Genomic DNA, 17,887 nt, shown 5'->3' on the forward strand with positions numbered 1-17,887 from the left:
TGCAGTAAAATTATGCCTCCCACCTCCCAATACCTAATTCTAGCTAGGTTAGACTCCAGGGCAGGCAGGGACTTATGCTTACCGATCCTTTTGATAGTTAATGGTAGATGGTGATGTTCTTCCTTCCTTCAGGACTTCAAGACTTTGAGGCTGGAGAGTCTCTCCCCTCTCTCCCCTCTCTCCCCTCTCTCTCTTCTCTCTCTTCTCTCTCTTCTCTCTAACCTCTGTTGTAAACAGGGGCAGTTATATGATTTCAGTGTTCTAATTTTGCCGCCCAATCTGTTCAACATTCTTTGTATAATTTTGGCGGGCTTGGTTCTTCGTTGTAATATTTTGTCGGGCTCGTTAAAGTTGATATGTCTTGTGTGGGTTGATGTTCGAAAAATTGTTTCCTGATGGAAATATTAGTTTGGTAATTGCAATGTCCTTTTGTGCTTAGTCTTTCGCATACAGGCTGGATTGGGCCTCTTTGTGATGTATATGCTGAAATGGTTTGTCCAGACCCATGTTGATGGGGAGCTATCCCTGGGTGATTTTGTGATGGTAATGTCTCTTATGGAGGAAGATTTCCAAATACTCATTCTTCCAGACAGGTTAACTCAGTCCTCACACCCAGACAGTTCCAACAATCAAGTGGGCTTCCTTTGTTCCCTAGGTCCGCCCAGAGGCTTGAATTTGTCTTGTAAAAGTTTATAATTCTATTAAAGTTTGTAGTTTCTTCCATAAGCACTTTAGAGTTCCAAACTTTTCAGCAGATAGTCCCAAATTAAATTTCCTTTCGAATGAGCCCAAACACAGGGGGCGGGGTGGGGGTGGGGGGGGGGGGAGTTCTCGTGAATTTTGCTCTTTGCAGCAGCTACAGCTTCCAGAGAGTTCACTCATAGAAACATAGAGACATAGAAATTTACAGCGCAGCAGGAGGCCATTTCGGCCCATCGTGTCCGCGCTAGCCGACACAGAGCCGCACGGCCCTTGGTCAGCAGCCCTAAAGGTTACATACAGTATAAGGGGTGCCTCACCACAACTGCAGCACCCCTTACACTGGAACATTCTACACGCCACCCCAACTGGAGCCATGTGATCTCCTGGGAATTTTGAAGCTGCAGGAAGTATTTCATTTGGAGGGAGCAGTGCATGTATTGTTTGGTGAGATTACATTTATATCCCAGATGTTAAAAGGGGATGATATGGCTCCACTAAGGTGATACCTTTCTCATGCCAGATCTAGATTCTGTGCCTGTTAACATGCAGGTACAGCAAGCAACTAGGAAGACAAATGTTATGTTAGCCTTTATTGCTAAGTGGTTGGAGTATAAGAATAAGGAATTACATCGGGCTTTGGTGAGACCACACCTGGAGTACTGTACACAGTTTTGGTCTCCTTATTTACGGAAGGATATACTTGCCTTAGATGGGGTGCAACAAATGTTCACTAGATTGATTTCTGGGATGAGAGGGATTGAGTAGAATTGGCTTACATTCTCTTGAGTTTAAAGAATGAGAGGTGATCCCATTGAAACCTAACATTTTTTGGAAGTTCTGGTCTCCATGGTACAGATAGACAAGATTCTGGACTGTAATTTTTAGAGTTGGGCCACCGAGTAGTAATGCGGGATGTTGGATAGATCTTTATGCTTGAGGAGGTGAAAGGGGTTTCCTGGGGAGGAGAAATTGCGTAGCACCCCATTTGGGGAAGGTAACAGCCACGCGGCAGGAGTTCCTGCGCCAGGCGTTGCAGTCCCGCCCCGCTCGCGATATTGGGGTGAGACGCGCAGCACTGCTGCGTGGAAGGGCCCCCCCCCCACCCTCCCATTCATTAATGGGGAGTGCCAAACAGCCGACTCTGCAGGTCCCTTCCTGGATCATCGGGGAGCGGAGTACCGTGACATCAGCCCAGCACTCAAGCGACCGGTAAGTGTCCGATTTTCTTTAGTGCGAGTGCAACCTCCTCTTTAAATAGCGTCCTCTGAGCGCCCACAGCCCTGTACACGCCCCCTGAAGCTGTCGCAGGCGTGGCCTGGCCTCTGGGGCTAAAAATGGTCGCTGTGCACGGTGATGAGTCGTTAGCGGTGCCGCGCCTGGACTAGAAGTCGGCTGTGCACTGTTAGCACGCACAAACGACCCGAATGTCTCCCCTTAGTTTCGTGCCTGCCAATAGATATCTGGAAATGTGCCTGAATGTGTTTCTGAATTGCTAGGCTGTGTCTCTGACCAGCAATATCTGAAACTGGTCAAGGAGGCATGGGACACTTTCATTTTTACTGTGATGGATTTCCCCAGGAGGGATAGGTGTTGTTCCATCTGTCCAGGTCACAGTGTATACCAGTCTGGCCGGCGCGATGTCTTTTTATATGTAGTTTTTCGAATTTGTCAACAAAACACAAGAAGTTCTCTGCTTATGTTAATACAATTGTACAAAAAGTTTTCTGTCATCACATCAGCTAAATGGATTACAATCTTAAGAAAATGTTAGATAGGTCATTGAAGAGGGAGATTAAAGGGATATGGGAACAGTGCATGGGATTACTGTTTGTTTGAAGAATAAATACCAACACAGATTGGTTGGATCGGACAGTCTGTTTCCCTATTGTACTTTCTATGTTCAATCATCACCAGATAGGTTAATGATCGAGATTAAAGTTGTGAGAGAGTAGAAGATCTGCTCCTTGGTTTGTAAAATGTCCACCTTTCTTATCCGGGAAAGACTAATGCTGACTGTATAACATTTCTTTTATTTTGCTCTGTTCATCTATTTTGCCTCCTCAGGACTCCCTACGCCACATACCATTCCCAATTGGAGTAATGGGACCATCTGTGGTGAGAATGCGGAACTCGCTGCCACAGGGAGGGGTTGAGGCGAATAGTATCGATGCATTTAAGGGGAGGCTAGACAAGCATAGAAGGGAGAAAGGAATAGAGGGTTATGCTGATAGATTTAGATGAGGAAAGATGGGAGGAGGCTTTAGTGGAGCATAAACGCCGGCACGGACTGGTTGGGCCAAATGGCCAGTTTCTGTGCCGTATATCCTGTTTAATGCTATGTAATCTCCCCAGCACCTGCCAGTGCTGCTCATCGGGCAGTGCTGGGAGATGCCTGAGAATGCTCTTCCTGTGAGAGGAAAATCCGGTCCAGTTCCCCAGGCAGCGTGTGGAGAATAGCTGGAGGAGAAGTATAGGAATATCAGTAGTCTGTTAGAAGTCCAACATCTCACACCACCACACCTTCAAACAGGACCTATTCACCACAACATTCAGATCCTGGAGCATTTGCAATTTCTTTTTAAACTCTTCTTCCAGCAAGACAGCCAAAAGCTTTTGTGACGAACCCTTAGAAATCACAACAGGCCCTGTAGATTTGTGATATTATAATTAATGTCTGTCAGCTTAGTGTTGTTGGAATCTCTCAGTGGGAGGTTTGAACCGAGCGGCAGCAGAACAGAAATGCCATCAGTAACTGGACACAGCAGTTACAAGACTGAGTTTAGGATCTATGTTCACTCATCTTGTACCAGACCAGGGTTGTTTGAGCTGTGTTAGACATCAAGATCATTCTTTTGGATTCCTCTTGTGTGGTTTGTCAAGATTCATCAGATATAATAGTTTCAGGCAGAAGACCTGTGGTCCATCTTATAGGAATTATATCACCCCTCTCTGACTGATCCTTCTGCATTCTTACCATTTGGAAGGGCTAGACTGTCTGGGTCATCTGGTTCAGGTCCCAGGATGCAAAAACTCCACTTCGTCCCTTTACCTCAATATATTTTGGCCTGTGCCTGAAGACAAGTGCAAGCATATTCAACCTTCATAGATATATTACATCGGAGTTGTTTGTGGCCCCAGGCCCCTTGAAGCTGTTTGAGAATAACTGTGAATTAGGATAATTGTTCGGTTTTTTTAATGTCACAGGAGTCAAGTGGTTGAATTGAGATGCAACTTTGCGTACATCCTTTTATGAATGAGATGAAAGTACCCCATTGAGTGTTTGATACAAGTGCATGGGATTACAACTGAGCATTAATCAGTTTGTCCTTCCTTGGTTTATTGCTCACATCCATGGCTTTTATTGAGTGTGTATTTAATTGACGGAAGATGAGTATTACAGTAGCATTTCAGTTGTGTTGAACCCCATGAGCACACTTCATTTAAGTAGAAGCAGGCACAATGTAGAATCACATGCTGAGACAATGCATTTAGGAGGAAATATGATGGAGCACATGAATTGAAAAGTACATATTTAGGTTTCACAGCAATATTTACAGATTAATATTGTTTATGGAGCCAACAAGGACATTACCCTGGCTATACTGTAATACAGTAATTACTTGTTCTCCACTCTCATCTTTCTCTCTGCAACTGAGACCAGCAACTCATTCTATGGCAAGGACTTGTAGCAGCATGGATCCTGTTCCACCATGCATACTATCACACCCTTGTAACCTTGCCAGGCAATAGTGTTCGAAATATACAGACTGGGCTATTTAAAGTACAGAGAACATGTCTATGTTGACAAAAGGCATGGGTTACAATGCTGCCACCAACATTTCACACTTCAGACCACAATATCGATTTGGCTGTCCACTACTTGCCCTGCCCGATATTCCCTTCCATTGACTTTGATGGAAAAGAAAATTGGCCGTGGTGTATAATGAGCAGTGTATTCGATATTCCCCATGTTACACCCTCACCCAAAGTTAAAATTACCCCACCCCCATGCCTTTGATGGATTGTTCCCAGAGTTGATTCAATTACAGAGGCACTTTAGCACAGGAGTCTGCAATGCAAGGCTGTTGTGTGGAGAGCACTATTCTAATTGACGGGATATGGTCTAATGAATGAATTGACCCTGTTCTCGCATGCAGAATGACACAGATCTTGTGGTAACCAACGACAGACTGCAAGGAGATATTGGAAATCTGCCAGACATCTCACTGGTGAGTATTTTACTTGGTCTTGTGCTGCTCATCTGTCATGTAACATCATGTCTTTTCTCTGCGTACCAAATAGAATTTATTGCTTGTTTTTCAAGTTGGAGAAATAACATTTATCATTATTGTGTCTTTGTTGCTGTCAGCTAAAGAAAGATAGTAATAACAGAAGGAATATTGAAACCTGCTGTGAACAACCAGGCTGTCAGCAGGACCCTTGCTTATCTCCAGGACCGTTCCCTCTATTTAATCAAAATGTTCCAGGCAATAATTAAGTTCTGTAATATGTTTGTAGTACCATAGAACCAGAGAAATTTACAGCATGGAAGGAGGCCATTTCGGCTCATCATGTCCGCTCCAGACGACAAAGAGCTATCCAGCCTAATCCCACTTTCCAGCTCTCGGTCCATAGCCATGTAGGTTACGGCACTTCAAGTGCACAGCCAAGTACTTTTTAAATGTGGTGAGGGTTTCTGCCTCTACCACCCATTCAGGCAGTGAGTTCCAGACCTCACCACCCTCTGGGTGAAGGAATTTCCCCTCAAATCCCCTACAAACCTCCGATCAATGGCTTTAAATCTATGTCCCATGGTTGTTGACCCCTCTGCTAAGGGGAATAGGTCCTTCCTATCGAGGCCCTCCTAATTTTATATGCCTCAATAAGGTCTCCCCACCCAGCCTCCTCTGTTCCAAAGAAAACAAACCCCGCCTATCCAATCTTTCCTCATAGCTAAAATTCTCCAGTCCAGGCAATATCCTCATGAATCTCCTCTGCACCCTCTCCAGTGCAATCTCATCTTTCCTGTAATGTGGTGACCAGAACTGCACATAGTACTCTAGCTGTGGCCTAACTAAGTTTTATACAATTCAAGCATAACCTCCTTGCTCTTGTATTTTATGCCTCGGCTAATAAAGGCAAGTATTCCGTATGCCTTCTTAACCACCTTATCTACCTGGCCTGCTACCTTCAGGGATCTGTGGAATACAAACAACCTTCCGGATATAAAAGGGGTCAGAGGGTCTAGTAAGGAGGGGGAACTGAGGGAAATCTTTATTAGTCGGGAAATTGTGTTGGGGAAATTGATGGGATTGAAGGCCGATAAATCCCCAGGGCCTGATGGACTGCATCCTAGAGTACTTAAGGAGGTGGCCTTGGAAATAGCGGATGCATTGACAGTCATTTTCCAACATTCCATTGACTCTGGATCAGTTCCTATGGAGTGGAGGGTAGCCAATGTAACCCCACTTTTTAAAAAAGGAGGGAGAGAGAAAACAGGGAATTATAGACCGGTCAGCCTGACCTCAGTAGTGGGTAAAATGATGGAATCAATTATTAAGGATGTCATAGCAGTGCATCTGGAAAATGGTGACATGATAGGTCCAAGTCAGCATGGATTTGTGAAAGGGAAATCATGCTTGACAAATCTTCTGGAATTTTTTGAGGATGTTTCCAGTAAAGTGGACAAAGGAGAACCAGTTGATGTGGTATATTTGGACTTTCAGAAGGCTTTCGACAAGGTCCCACACAAGAGATTAATGTGCAAAGTTAAAGCACATGGGATTGGGGGTAGTGTGCTGACGTGGATTGAGAACTGGTTGTCAGACAGGAAGCAAAGAGTAGGAGTAAACGGGTACTTTTCAGAATGGCAGGCAGTGACTAGTGGAGTGCCGCAAGGTTCTGTGCTGGGGCCCCAGCTGTTTACATTGTACATTAATGATTTAGACGAGGGGATTAAATGCAGTATCTCCAAATTTGCGGATGATACTAAGTTGGGTGGCAGTGTGAGCTGCGAGGAGGATGCTATTAGGCTGCAGAGTGACTTGGATAGGTTAGGTGAGTGGGCAAATGCATGGCAGATGAAGTATAATGTGGATAAATGTGAGGTTATCCACTTTGGTGGTAAAAACAGAGAGACAGACTATTATCTGAATGGTGACAGATTAGGAAAAGGGAAGGTGCAACGAGACCTGGGTGTCATGGTACATCAGTCATTGAAGGTTAGCATGCAGGTACAGCAGGCGGTTAAGAAAGCAAATGGCATGTTGGCCTTCATAGCGAGGGGATTTGAGTACAGGGGCAGGGAGGTGTTGCTACAGTTGTACAGGGCCTTGGTGAGGCCACACCTGGAGTATTGTGTACAGTTTTGGTCTCCTAACTTGAGGAAGGACATTCTTGCTATTGAGGGAGTGCAGCGAAGGTTCACCAGACTGATTCCCGGGATGGCGGGACTGACCTATCAAGAAAGATTGGATCAACTGGGCTTGTATTCACTGGAGTTCAGAAGAATGAGAGGGGACCTCATAGAAACGTTTAAAATTCTGACGGGTTTAGACAGGTTAGATGCAGAAAGAATGTTCCCAATGTTGGGGAAGTCCAGAACCAGGGGTCACAGTCTGAGGATAAGGGGTAAGCCATTTAGGACCGAGATGAGGAGAAACTTCTTCACCCAGAGAGTGGTGAACCTGTGGAATTCTCTACCACAGAAAGTAGTTGAGGCCAATTCACTAAATATATTCAAAAGGGAGTTAGATGAAGTCCTTACTACGCGGGGGATCAAGGGTTATGGCGAGAAAGCAGGAAGGGGGTACTGAAGTTTCATGTTCAGCCATGAACTCATTGAATGGCGGTGCAGGCTAGAAGGGCTGAATGGCCTGCTCCTGCACCTATTTTCTATGTTTCTATGTTAATACAATCCAAGGTCCCTTTGATCCACTACACTTCTTAGTTTAATGTGTATTCCCTTGCCTTGTTAGACTTCCCCAAATGCATTACCTCACAATTCTCCAGATTAAATTCCATTTGTCACTGCTCTGCCCACCTGACCAGTTCATTGATATCTTCCTGCAGTCTACAGCTTTCTTCTTCATTATCAACCATACAGCCAATTATTGTATCATCTGCAAACTTCTTAATAATACCCCCTACATTCAAGTCTAGATCATTGATATATACCACAAAAAGCAAGGGACTCAGCACTGAGCCCTGCGGGACCCCACTCGAAACAGCCTTTCAGTCACAAAAATACCCATCAACCATTACCCTTTGCTTCCTGCCTCGAATACAATTTTTGATCCAACTTGCCACTTTACCCTGGATCCCATGGGCTTTTACTTTCGTGACCAGTCTGCCATGTGGGACCTTATCAAAAGCCTTGCTAAAGTCCATATACACTACATCATATGCACTGCCCTCATCGACCCTCCTTGTTACCTCCTCAAAAAATTCAATCGAGTTAGTCAGACATGACCTTCCCTTAACAAATCCATGCTGACTATCCTTGATTAATCCATGTCCTTCCAAATCAGGATTTATCCTGTCCTCAGAATTTTTTCCAATAATTTTCCTTCCACCAAGGTTAGGCTATCTGGCCTGTAATTACTCGGTCTATCCCTTTCTCCCTTTTTAAACAAAGGTACAATGGGGTCCAAGTTTCCCCAGGAGTTGCTCCTATTTTTTTGGAGCAACTAGATTTTTTTTGGAGTATCTTAAAAATCACAATTCTCCTTAGAGGTGTGCCTTTCTTAGAGTGGGGGAAGCTTGGGCCCTATATTAGCAGCCCTCTGGCACCACATCTGTAGCCAGAGATGATTGAAAAATGATGGTCAGAGCCTCTACTATTTCCTCTTTTGCTTCTCTTGACAGCCTGGGATACATTTCATCCAAGCCTGAGGATTTATCTACTTTCAAAGATGCTAACCCCTTTAATAGTTCCTTTCTCACTATGTTTATTTCATCTAATATTTCACACTCCTCCTCCCTGATTGCAATGTCTGCGTCGCACCCCCCACCCCCCCCCCCCACCACCATTTGTGAAAACAGACGGAAAGTATTCATTAAGGACAATAACCATGTCTTCTGCCTCCACACACACATTATCTTTATGGTCTCTAATAGACCCTACTCTTTCTTTAGTTATCCTCTTGCTCTTAATGTATTTATAAAACATTTTGTGTTTTCCTTGATTTTACTTGCCAAAATATTTTCATGCTCTCTCTGTGCTTTCCTAATTTCCTTTTTAATTGCACCCTTGCACTTTCTATACTGCTCTAGAGTTTCTACAGTATTGAGCCCTCGGTATCTGTCCTAAGCCTCCCTTTTTTTCTTTACCCTACCCTGTATGTCCCTTGACATCCAGGGGGCTCTAGATTTGTTAGTCCCACCCTTTTTCTGAAAGGGAACATACTTGCTCTGAACCATCCGGATCTCCTCCTTGAATGCCTCTTACACTGATTTACATTCAAATGGCTGTTTCCAGTCCACTTTGGCGATATATAAATATATCATTCTTTCTAGCTTTGAAAAGCATGAGTAATTCTGTGCTTATTTAGACAAGTGAAGTTAATAATCCAAATTTCAGGACGAGATGTAAACCGAGAGGTATAAAAGATTAAGGAAGGACATAGGCTAAGTCCACCTTGAGTTTCAACTGATCCAACAGTATTACACCAAGCTTTCGTTGCTCAATCAGGCTAGTTCGTCCAAGGCTGTCTTTGGTTTGTTTCATCCTCACTGTCTATTTGACATAGAGTGATGCTGATACAAAGAAAAGCACTGTGGTTCAAGAGCTGCACAAAGTCAAAGGAAAAGAGAGGCACATAGAGCTGGAGGGGAATTTTAACTCCCAAAAACAGACGAGTTTGGATCGGGTGGGCTGTAAAAATCTCAAACCCGAACCTAACTTAAACTTTAACCTGTCGTAAACAAACAAAGAAAATTTGTAAAACAAACGCATTCTGGCTCTGGAGATTATGGGGGCAACTTTATCCTAACCCATCCGACGGGAAACTGATGAGATCAAGTGCAACGCTGGCGTGACAACCCTCCCAATTTTACTTTCCAGTGAGCCAACCTGATGCTGTGGGTTTCCCGTGGCAAGAGTTGGGTTAAAACTAAACCCCTATGTGTCACTGACTGCATCTTTGGGAAGGGTGAAGAGAGAAACGACCCAGGATAGTTATAACGAGGGAAAATATGTTCTTTTTCAGTGAAAATGTATGTGGGAAGATGGCTGATTATCATGTAACAATTAAAATCATCAAGAAATTGATCAAAATAACTCTTTACATATAATGGCCCCAAATTTCCCCAGGAGTTGCTCCGTTTTTTTGGGAGCAACTTGATTTTTCTGGAGTATCTGTTTAGTTGCAATTCTGGCCATTTAATTTGCACCAGTGTAAGTGAGTTAGTTAGGCTTTTTTTAGTTTTTTTTGCAAAAGGGGGCGTTCCCAGTCACTTACGCCTGTTTTGGCCATTTAAGCGAGTTTGGCCAGCAAATAGTTGCTCCAAACTAACTTAGGCCAGCGTATGTTGCCACTTCTGTCTGCACAGAAAAACCTTACCTGGAGTTAAGGAATCAACGCAAGTAACTACATTTAAAGCACCACCAAGCACCAAACAAAGCAGAAAAAGGAATAAGCATTCAATAAAAAATCAAGAACTGAAGTTAATAATTAAATTAACAAATAAAGAACTGAAGTAAATCCTACCTTCAACTAAACTCGGCAGCGGCTGACCGTGCGGGAGTCCCTTTGGCCTGGGATAGGTGCGGGAGAATGCGGCATCTTAACGGGGGGGGGGGGGGTGGTGAGGGAGGGAGAAGGCTCAATACGGCAGGCTGTGGGGGGAGCTGGGGGTGGTGGGTCGTGAACACGGTATCTTAACGGGGGTGGGGGGTGGGGGAGGGAAGGAGAAGGCATGTGCAGAGGTCCTGGCTCTGTTTTCAGTGCCGGGACCTGGCTCCGCCTCCCCCCACCCCCCCCACTCATTCTGCTGCGCCACGCTGTGGCTGAAGAAGACCCGAGGATCGGCCAGAATTGTAAGTTAACTTTTTGGCGTACTTTTTCTTCCAGAATGTTGACGGACCTCTGTGAGGTGCGCCGTTTTTGCCGAGGGGTGGGGGGCGCGGGGAAACTTGAGCCCAATGGAACTAAAGTAGAACAAGAGGCTACGGTTGTGAGCTCCCTAACTACTGCTGTAAGTCTGCTATACCCACCCTGTTTGTAGTAGCAGTACTGCGCTTTCTAATTGAAACAGCAGGGAGTGGATTTTACAAGTAGCAGAGGCTTTGACCACTTAAATAGATTTTTTTTCCCTTTGCCTATAAGCATGGAATTCAGTCTGTGTATACACTCCACAAGCAACTTGTGAAAGTGGCAATATTTGTGGCTGAAGCAATCTATGAACTTTATACTTCATCTCTGGAATGTATAGGAGTGAGGCACTGGATAGCTGACCAAAAGAGGAATAGTGGGGAGAATGTTAACCCCCACAACCGGGTGAGTTGGGGTCGGGTGGGAGGTTAAAATGTTAAAGAACTGGAACCTGTCCTGAACCTGCCTCCAACTCGCCCAATTCCGGTTTTAACAGAGGCAGGACAGGCGGAGGACAGCCAACCAGCCCTCTCCCAGGAGGCGGGTTGTCCATTTAAATATTGCAATGCGACTGCGTGCCTCAGATTTAACCACCATTACAAATTTAACTCTGGCTGGTCGAGTTTCCCAAGCCACAGAGAACGCGCCAGCTAAAGTAAGGGGAGGACTTCTGGATCCAGGCAGCAAGTGCCTTTACACTTATCTGCTGGATGTTGCTTCCCTGACTCACCCACCCCGTGATTGGACATCCCCCCCGAGGCCTCCCAGACTCTCCTAGGCCCAATGCTGCTCTGGCCCCCGAGTACCGACCAACCCCCTGACGCTCCTCCGGCCCTGATCCTCAGGCTCTAATCCTCTCTACCCTCCCTCGATCCTCCAGCCTCAATTCTCTCTCTTCCCCCACGATGCTCCTGCAGCCAGGCCCGATGCTATTACCCCCCCTCCCCCCCCACCCAATGCTCCTCGGGCCCGGAGTCTCTGGTCCCAATCCTCCGGCTCCCGACCACCCCCTCACCCAATCCCTCCCCCAATCCCTCCCCCCTCTCTACGGCCTAGTGCTGCAAGCCTACCCACCCGCAGCCACCCCACCTCTCCATCTGGCTGGCTACGAGTGGGAATCAGAGCTTTGAAATGTTCATGTAAACGTTAAATGTGGCAGGGCCTGCAGTAATCCCATTCTCCCAAGCTTCCCAACTGCTTTCTAGCCCACCCGTTCCCGACCCACCTCCAGGTTGAAATTCCAGTCAGTGAGTGGAGTCTGGCTTGAAATAATCCCCCTGCTCAGCAATCTTCTCCTTAAATAGAAATTATTTGAAACCAAATGATTCCACCCACCTTGTGTAGTAGTGCACACAGACTGGAAGATAATAGTCAGATTAATCCACTCACAAAGAAGATTTTAACAATGGACTTTTCCACAAGTTGTTGGGGATTCTACACTCGGGCAATAGTCTGACTACTCTATTCTTTTTCACCGCATGTCATTTATTTTATCCCTGAAGATTGACACAATTAAATATGTTTAGTGTGTAAGTCTATCTTAAATAAATCAATGGATTGTAATCATAGAAACATCCTTTATTTGTACATTAACAGTTCAATTAACACTACAGTCAAATTTTCCTGCTTCAGATCACACAGAAATGGCTGGATACTGTACAGAGGGAGATGACTCATTGAAAATAAGCTCTTTGCGTTCTTCAGTTACATAATCTCCCATCGAAGGAAGTAACAAGATGTCAGTTCAGACAAGTGACGGATTGAGCTTTAACTAGTCACACTAATGCTGCTCATTGCCCAGTTTATTCTGCATAATGAGGCCATCAAACTGTATCAGCGAGCCTCCAATCAGAGCCCAGATGACTACAATTGAAAGTTCATGACCCCGCCCATCATCAGAGCAAACTATGTCCAAGGATAACCGCAGAATTTTCAGCCATTAAATTGCCACCAAGTAATTTTGTGAAATAAACTTTTTGAAATATTCCTCCACGCGTTTTCACAGTATATGAATTTACCAAGTTTAAGAATGTTGGGGAGAAGCTGCTTTTGGGCTTCTTCATTGACATGAAACACCAGTCGGGACAGAATGGTGAAGCCATACACCAAGTATGGGTTTAAGTAATATCAGCCTGTGTTACCTTCCCACAACCCCCACTGTCTTTCTTGTCCATTGGCTGAAGGCTGCTATTGATGGCTGTAGTCAGGGGTACCCTTCTCTCGGCCATATCGAATCATATAAATTACAGCACACACGGAGGCCATGCAGCCTATTCCTCCTGGACTGGCGCTAGCTCATTGCTGAAGCTATCAAATCCCATTTCACAGGTGGTTGCTGGAATTTTGAGAGATTTTTGTTTAGCCCAGGCAGGTTATAGGCAGCTTGGTAATTGATACATGTAAGGACTCTACCTAATTCTAGAACATTTCTCGCTCCATATGTTTAAGCAGTTCAGGCCTGAAGTTACTGTATCCCTTGATGATGGGGAAATATAACTCTGTCCATTTCACTCCATTACAATCTTGGTTCCAGTCAGCTGATTGCAGAGTGTCAGAAAGCCCAGAGCCTGGAAAGCCTCAGCTATTCACCGAAGGATGACAGAGGTCAACGTTCCCACTTTTAAATAATTTAGTTGCAAATGTAATTATTTTTGGTTTGCTTTCTAGGATAATGTGCAGTCATTGACTGAAAACCCTTCTAACTTTAAGCCTCCTGTACCTGAGGCTACCAGCTCTGCCTCTTCACAGCAAAAGACAATCAGAGACAGACCGAAACGGAGTTCATCGGAGTCATCACACTCGGGCCTTTTCTTCATAGCACCTCACAGTCCTTCGTTAACCACCACAAACGTTGATAGCGATGCCACAAGTGACCGCTCTTCTCTTGCCTCTGCCTCAGTTGTTTCCACAGAAGAGTCTGTTTGTACAGTACACACTAAAAACTTGAAAATGCAAATTGTGAGGAGCGAGGTAGGAGCACAGCTCTCGCGTGTTACCCAGCATCTCATTGGACCCTTTCCCAGAGTTAAATCTCCAGCACACCTGCCGCCCAATGCCTCTGAGCCCACGTCGCCATCTATTCCTCCTCCACCTCCGTACCTTCCAGCTCCCCTTCTTCACGAATCAACGGACAAGCCACATCCACAGTTAGCAGCAGCCAATCAGCACTTTGTAATGGTAGAAGTGCATCAGCCAAACAGCGAACCTGACGTAAATGAAGTTAGGGCATTACCGCAATCTCGAGGTAAGTGCCATTTTATTGTAATACTGTGTTGGGCTTTTCCCATTGATAAATAGTTTTTAATCTGTATTAATCTTCAGGAATGCGATGTTTTCAGCTAAGTATGGATGCACGTCGGTTAGACTGAACATGAATAAAGTGAGTGTCAAGATTCGCTAATAATCTCACAGAATCTCAGTGGAGATTTTATGAGTTCCTAACTAGGCTGAATGCTGTCTTTACTTAGCTGCTTTGTGTCTGTTGGAAGCTTTAAGATTGTGAGGGGGCTTGACAGGATAGATGCAGAGAGGATGTTTCCTCTCATGGGGAATCTAGAACTAGGGGGTATCGTTTCAGAATAAGGGGGTCGCCCATTTAAGACAGAAATGAGGAATTGCTTCTCTGAGGGTTGTGAATCTGTGGAATTCTCTGCCCCAGAGAACTGTGGAAGCTGGGTCATTGAATATATTTAAGGTGGCAACAGACAGATCTTTGAATGATAAGGGAGTAAAGGGTTATGGAGAGCGGGCAGGGAAGTGGAGTTGAGGCCAGGATCAGATCAGCCATGATCTTATTGAATGGCGGAGCAGGCTCAAAGGGCCAAATGGCTGCCTCCTGCTCCTATTTCTTATGTTCTATATTGGCTGTTGAGGTAAATTTGTATTGAATTAGGCTTATGATTTTCTGTACCCCGAACTGCAGGATTTAGTTTTTGCAGTGGGAACGATGATTAGTGGCATTCTTACATCATTGTATCACTAAGTGCACTTTTCTGTTTAAGCATTTAGAAAGTTTCATGCAAGACCAGACGGCTCCTCATCTTTAAGTGTAATCGGCAACGGAATGTAGAACATATTAAATATATGTCACTGGTCAGGATCATAAGAAATTGACGGGCAGGAGCAGACCAGCTGGTCCATCTAGCCTGCCCCACATCGTGATGGCCGGACCATCATGACTAAACACTTCTTCCCCCCACCTCCCACCTCCCACCCACCCCCGCAGCCATGCAATCTCCAGGGAGAGGCAAAATAACAGAGAAAAAACCCAGGGCTAATAAGGGGAAAAATATTCTGGAAAATTCCTCTCCGACCCCCTCAGGTGATGGAAACCAGTCTGGGTAATCACATGCATCAAGTGTTATCTAGAAAGACACTTACCTTCTGTAGGATGTGATCTCAGCCCCAGTCACGAGTCAGTCCAACTCCCTATTGAAGGCGACCAGAGAGTCAGCACCCAGCACACCAGCCGGCGATATATTCCAGAGGCTCACCGCCCTCTGGGAAAAGAAGAACTGTCTAACTTCCAGTCTATTCCTACTCTTACATGGTTTAAACTCCTGTCCCCTAGTCCTCCCCACTCTGTTAAACTGGAATAATCTCTCAATAGGGACGCTATCCAGCCCTTTAATTATTTCATAGACCTCTAGTAGATTGCCTCGAAGTCTGTGCTGCTCTAAAGTAAAGAAAGTCCTTGAGCCTATCTGAATAGCTGAAGTTTTTTAAGCTCTGAATAATTCTCGTAGCTCTCCTCTGGAACTTTTCCAAGGCCACGATATTACCCACCATGCGGAGAGACTAATACTGGGCACAGTACTCCAGATGCAGTCTGACCGGTGACCTGGCTAATGACAAATTGGTGTCCTTTGATTTGCACTGAATGGTTCTATTAATACAACCCAATAACCTTATTAGCTTTAGCTGCAGTGTCTCTACATTAGTCACGAAGAGATGAAACAGGGGATAAAGTAGGAATTAAAGACACCAGTGACGTGTACACTATAAATTCCCGAATGGCTAGCCACTTTAAAGATTGCCCGCCCTGCTTCTCTGTATAATAGTCATTCCAAGGCAAAAGCCGTACATAGAAGAAATAGTCATCTGTAGTTAGACCAATAGTACTGATGTTTGTGAGTCCATGTGTTGTACAGATCCGCATGCACCTCGGGATTGAGCAGAATTCATTTTCTGTCAATAACAGAAATGATGCCACTGTTCCCACCAGCTGCTGCCCTCTGCCAGTTATCTGACAGCGGGCAAACTTTCAGCGAGGACAGCGGGGTTGACGTTGGTGAAATGGGTAGCAACAGCAAAGACAGCAGTCCCGTTCCTGTGAAGAGCAAGGTCACCAAGGACTCGGCTGGGATTGAAGGCAAACCAGAGGCCCTTTCCAAACCAGTAAGTTAAGTTTCCATGCTTATTTGTTGACGACTGGGAGAATCAGCAATTTAATTTAAAAAATTAGTACAGAGAAATGAACAACAAAAAGAATACTTGCGTTTATATAACACCTTCTCACACGGCAATGTTCCAAAGTCCTTAAATACTGTAACTTTAACATAGCTAGGCCCTGGTATTATGCTGCGGTATACTAATGTACAGATCTTTAACATGTCCACTATTTTAGCCAAAGCATTGGCTCATTTATTTTGAATGAGTTCATGCTCTGCTAAAATAGCAGAGAGACGAATTTCAGATGGAAGCAGTAAGTGTTCGAGTGCGATTGAAGTAATTTCAGAGCTGCGATGTTGTGAGACTGTTGCATTGTAGATACGGCACTTGAAAAACAGAAAGGTAGGCTAGCAGCCTCAATGTATAATGTGCATGTAGTTTCTGGAAGGTGGAAAAAGTTGTGCCTGTGTTGTTGCTTGTGTCACTGAACAGGTATCTATTTATTTATTTATTTGGCTCCGTTGTGCCCGAAGCAGCTAAAGACATCTATTAAATGAGTTCTTCAGGCAACAGCAAATGGATTGCACTGCTCACATTGATTTCTTTCCTCTTATTATTATGACACATCTTTTTAATAGCATCATTGTATTGCCTGGGAGCTTCTAAAATTATAATTGCCTGTTAGAACTTTTCAAAATAATCGAATGTGATAGAAAAGGGGAGTCATATAGAGTCAGTAGGTCACAGAGGAAGCCATTCAGCCCATTGAGTCCATGCTGGCTCTCTGTGGAGTAATCCAGTCAATCCCATTCCCCTGCTCTATCCCAGTAGCCCTGCAAGTTTATTTCCCTCAAGGGCCTATCCAATTTCCTTCTGAAATCATTCATCGTCGCTAAATTAGAAGGAAAAACTTCATCCCTCAATGGATCAATGAGTTTATCCTGTGAGTAGCTTTGCCTTAGAGACCAGGAAGGTCCTGAATTTGGTCACCAATCTGTGCTGAATGAGCTAATCTTAGTTGGATAGCCTCAAAATCCTGTGGTTCAGGTGTGGACAGTTGGCCCAAGCTTTTGCTCCTGATGACAATGCAGCGACCTCCGTTATAGATGTGAGTATGTGGATGTTAGTTGAGAACATCACTGTGCTTGGCTACGATGCTTTCCACACCTCCCCAATCCCCCCACCAGCCACCCACCAAACTCCAACCCCCCCCCAAACAAAACACCCCCTCATCACCCTCCCCCCCCAACACCCAACCCGCAACACCCACCCAACACCAACCCCCCCAACACCCCCCCAACACTCCCACCCAACACCCTCCCCCCACCAACAGCCCCCCACCACCCCCCTTGTCATCCCCCTTATCACCCCCCACCAACGCCCCCACCACACCCCATCATCACATCCTCCCCCACCGACATCCCCCTCCCCCCACAGACAAACCCCACACCGACACCTCCCCCCCCCCACCAACACCTTCCCCCCCCACCGACACCTTCCCCCCCCACCGACACCTTCCCCCCCCCACCGACACCTCCCCACCGACACCTCCCTCCCCACCGACACCCCATCTCCCCACCGACACCCCCCCACCAACATCCCCCCCACCAACACCCCCCCCCACCAACACCCCCCATCAACCCCCACCAACACCCCCCCCACCAACAACCCCCCCATCACACACCCACTCGTCACCCCCC

At 45.5% G+C, this 17,887-nt stretch overlaps 1 protein-coding gene across 1 annotated transcript in view; it reads left to right on the plus strand.

Moving 5' to 3' along the window:
- The window catches only part of whrna (whirlin a), a 263,734-nt gene that overhangs the window by 209,872 nt on the left and 35,975 nt on the right, over positions 1–17,887 (plus strand). The window contains exons 9-11 of the mRNA XM_070862779.1: positions 4,860–4,931; positions 13,464–14,040; positions 15,997–16,193. Coding sequence (XP_070718880.1) covers positions 4,860–4,931; positions 13,464–14,040; positions 15,997–16,193 — 846 coding nt within the window. The remainder of the gene's footprint in view (positions 1–4,859; positions 4,932–13,463; positions 14,041–15,996; positions 16,194–17,887) is intronic.

This window comes from Pristiophorus japonicus, chromosome 20, assembly GCF_044704955.1.
Source record: "Pristiophorus japonicus isolate sPriJap1 chromosome 20, sPriJap1.hap1, whole genome shotgun sequence".
NCBI classification, from domain to species: Eukaryota; Metazoa; Chordata; class Chondrichthyes; family Pristiophoridae; genus Pristiophorus; species Pristiophorus japonicus.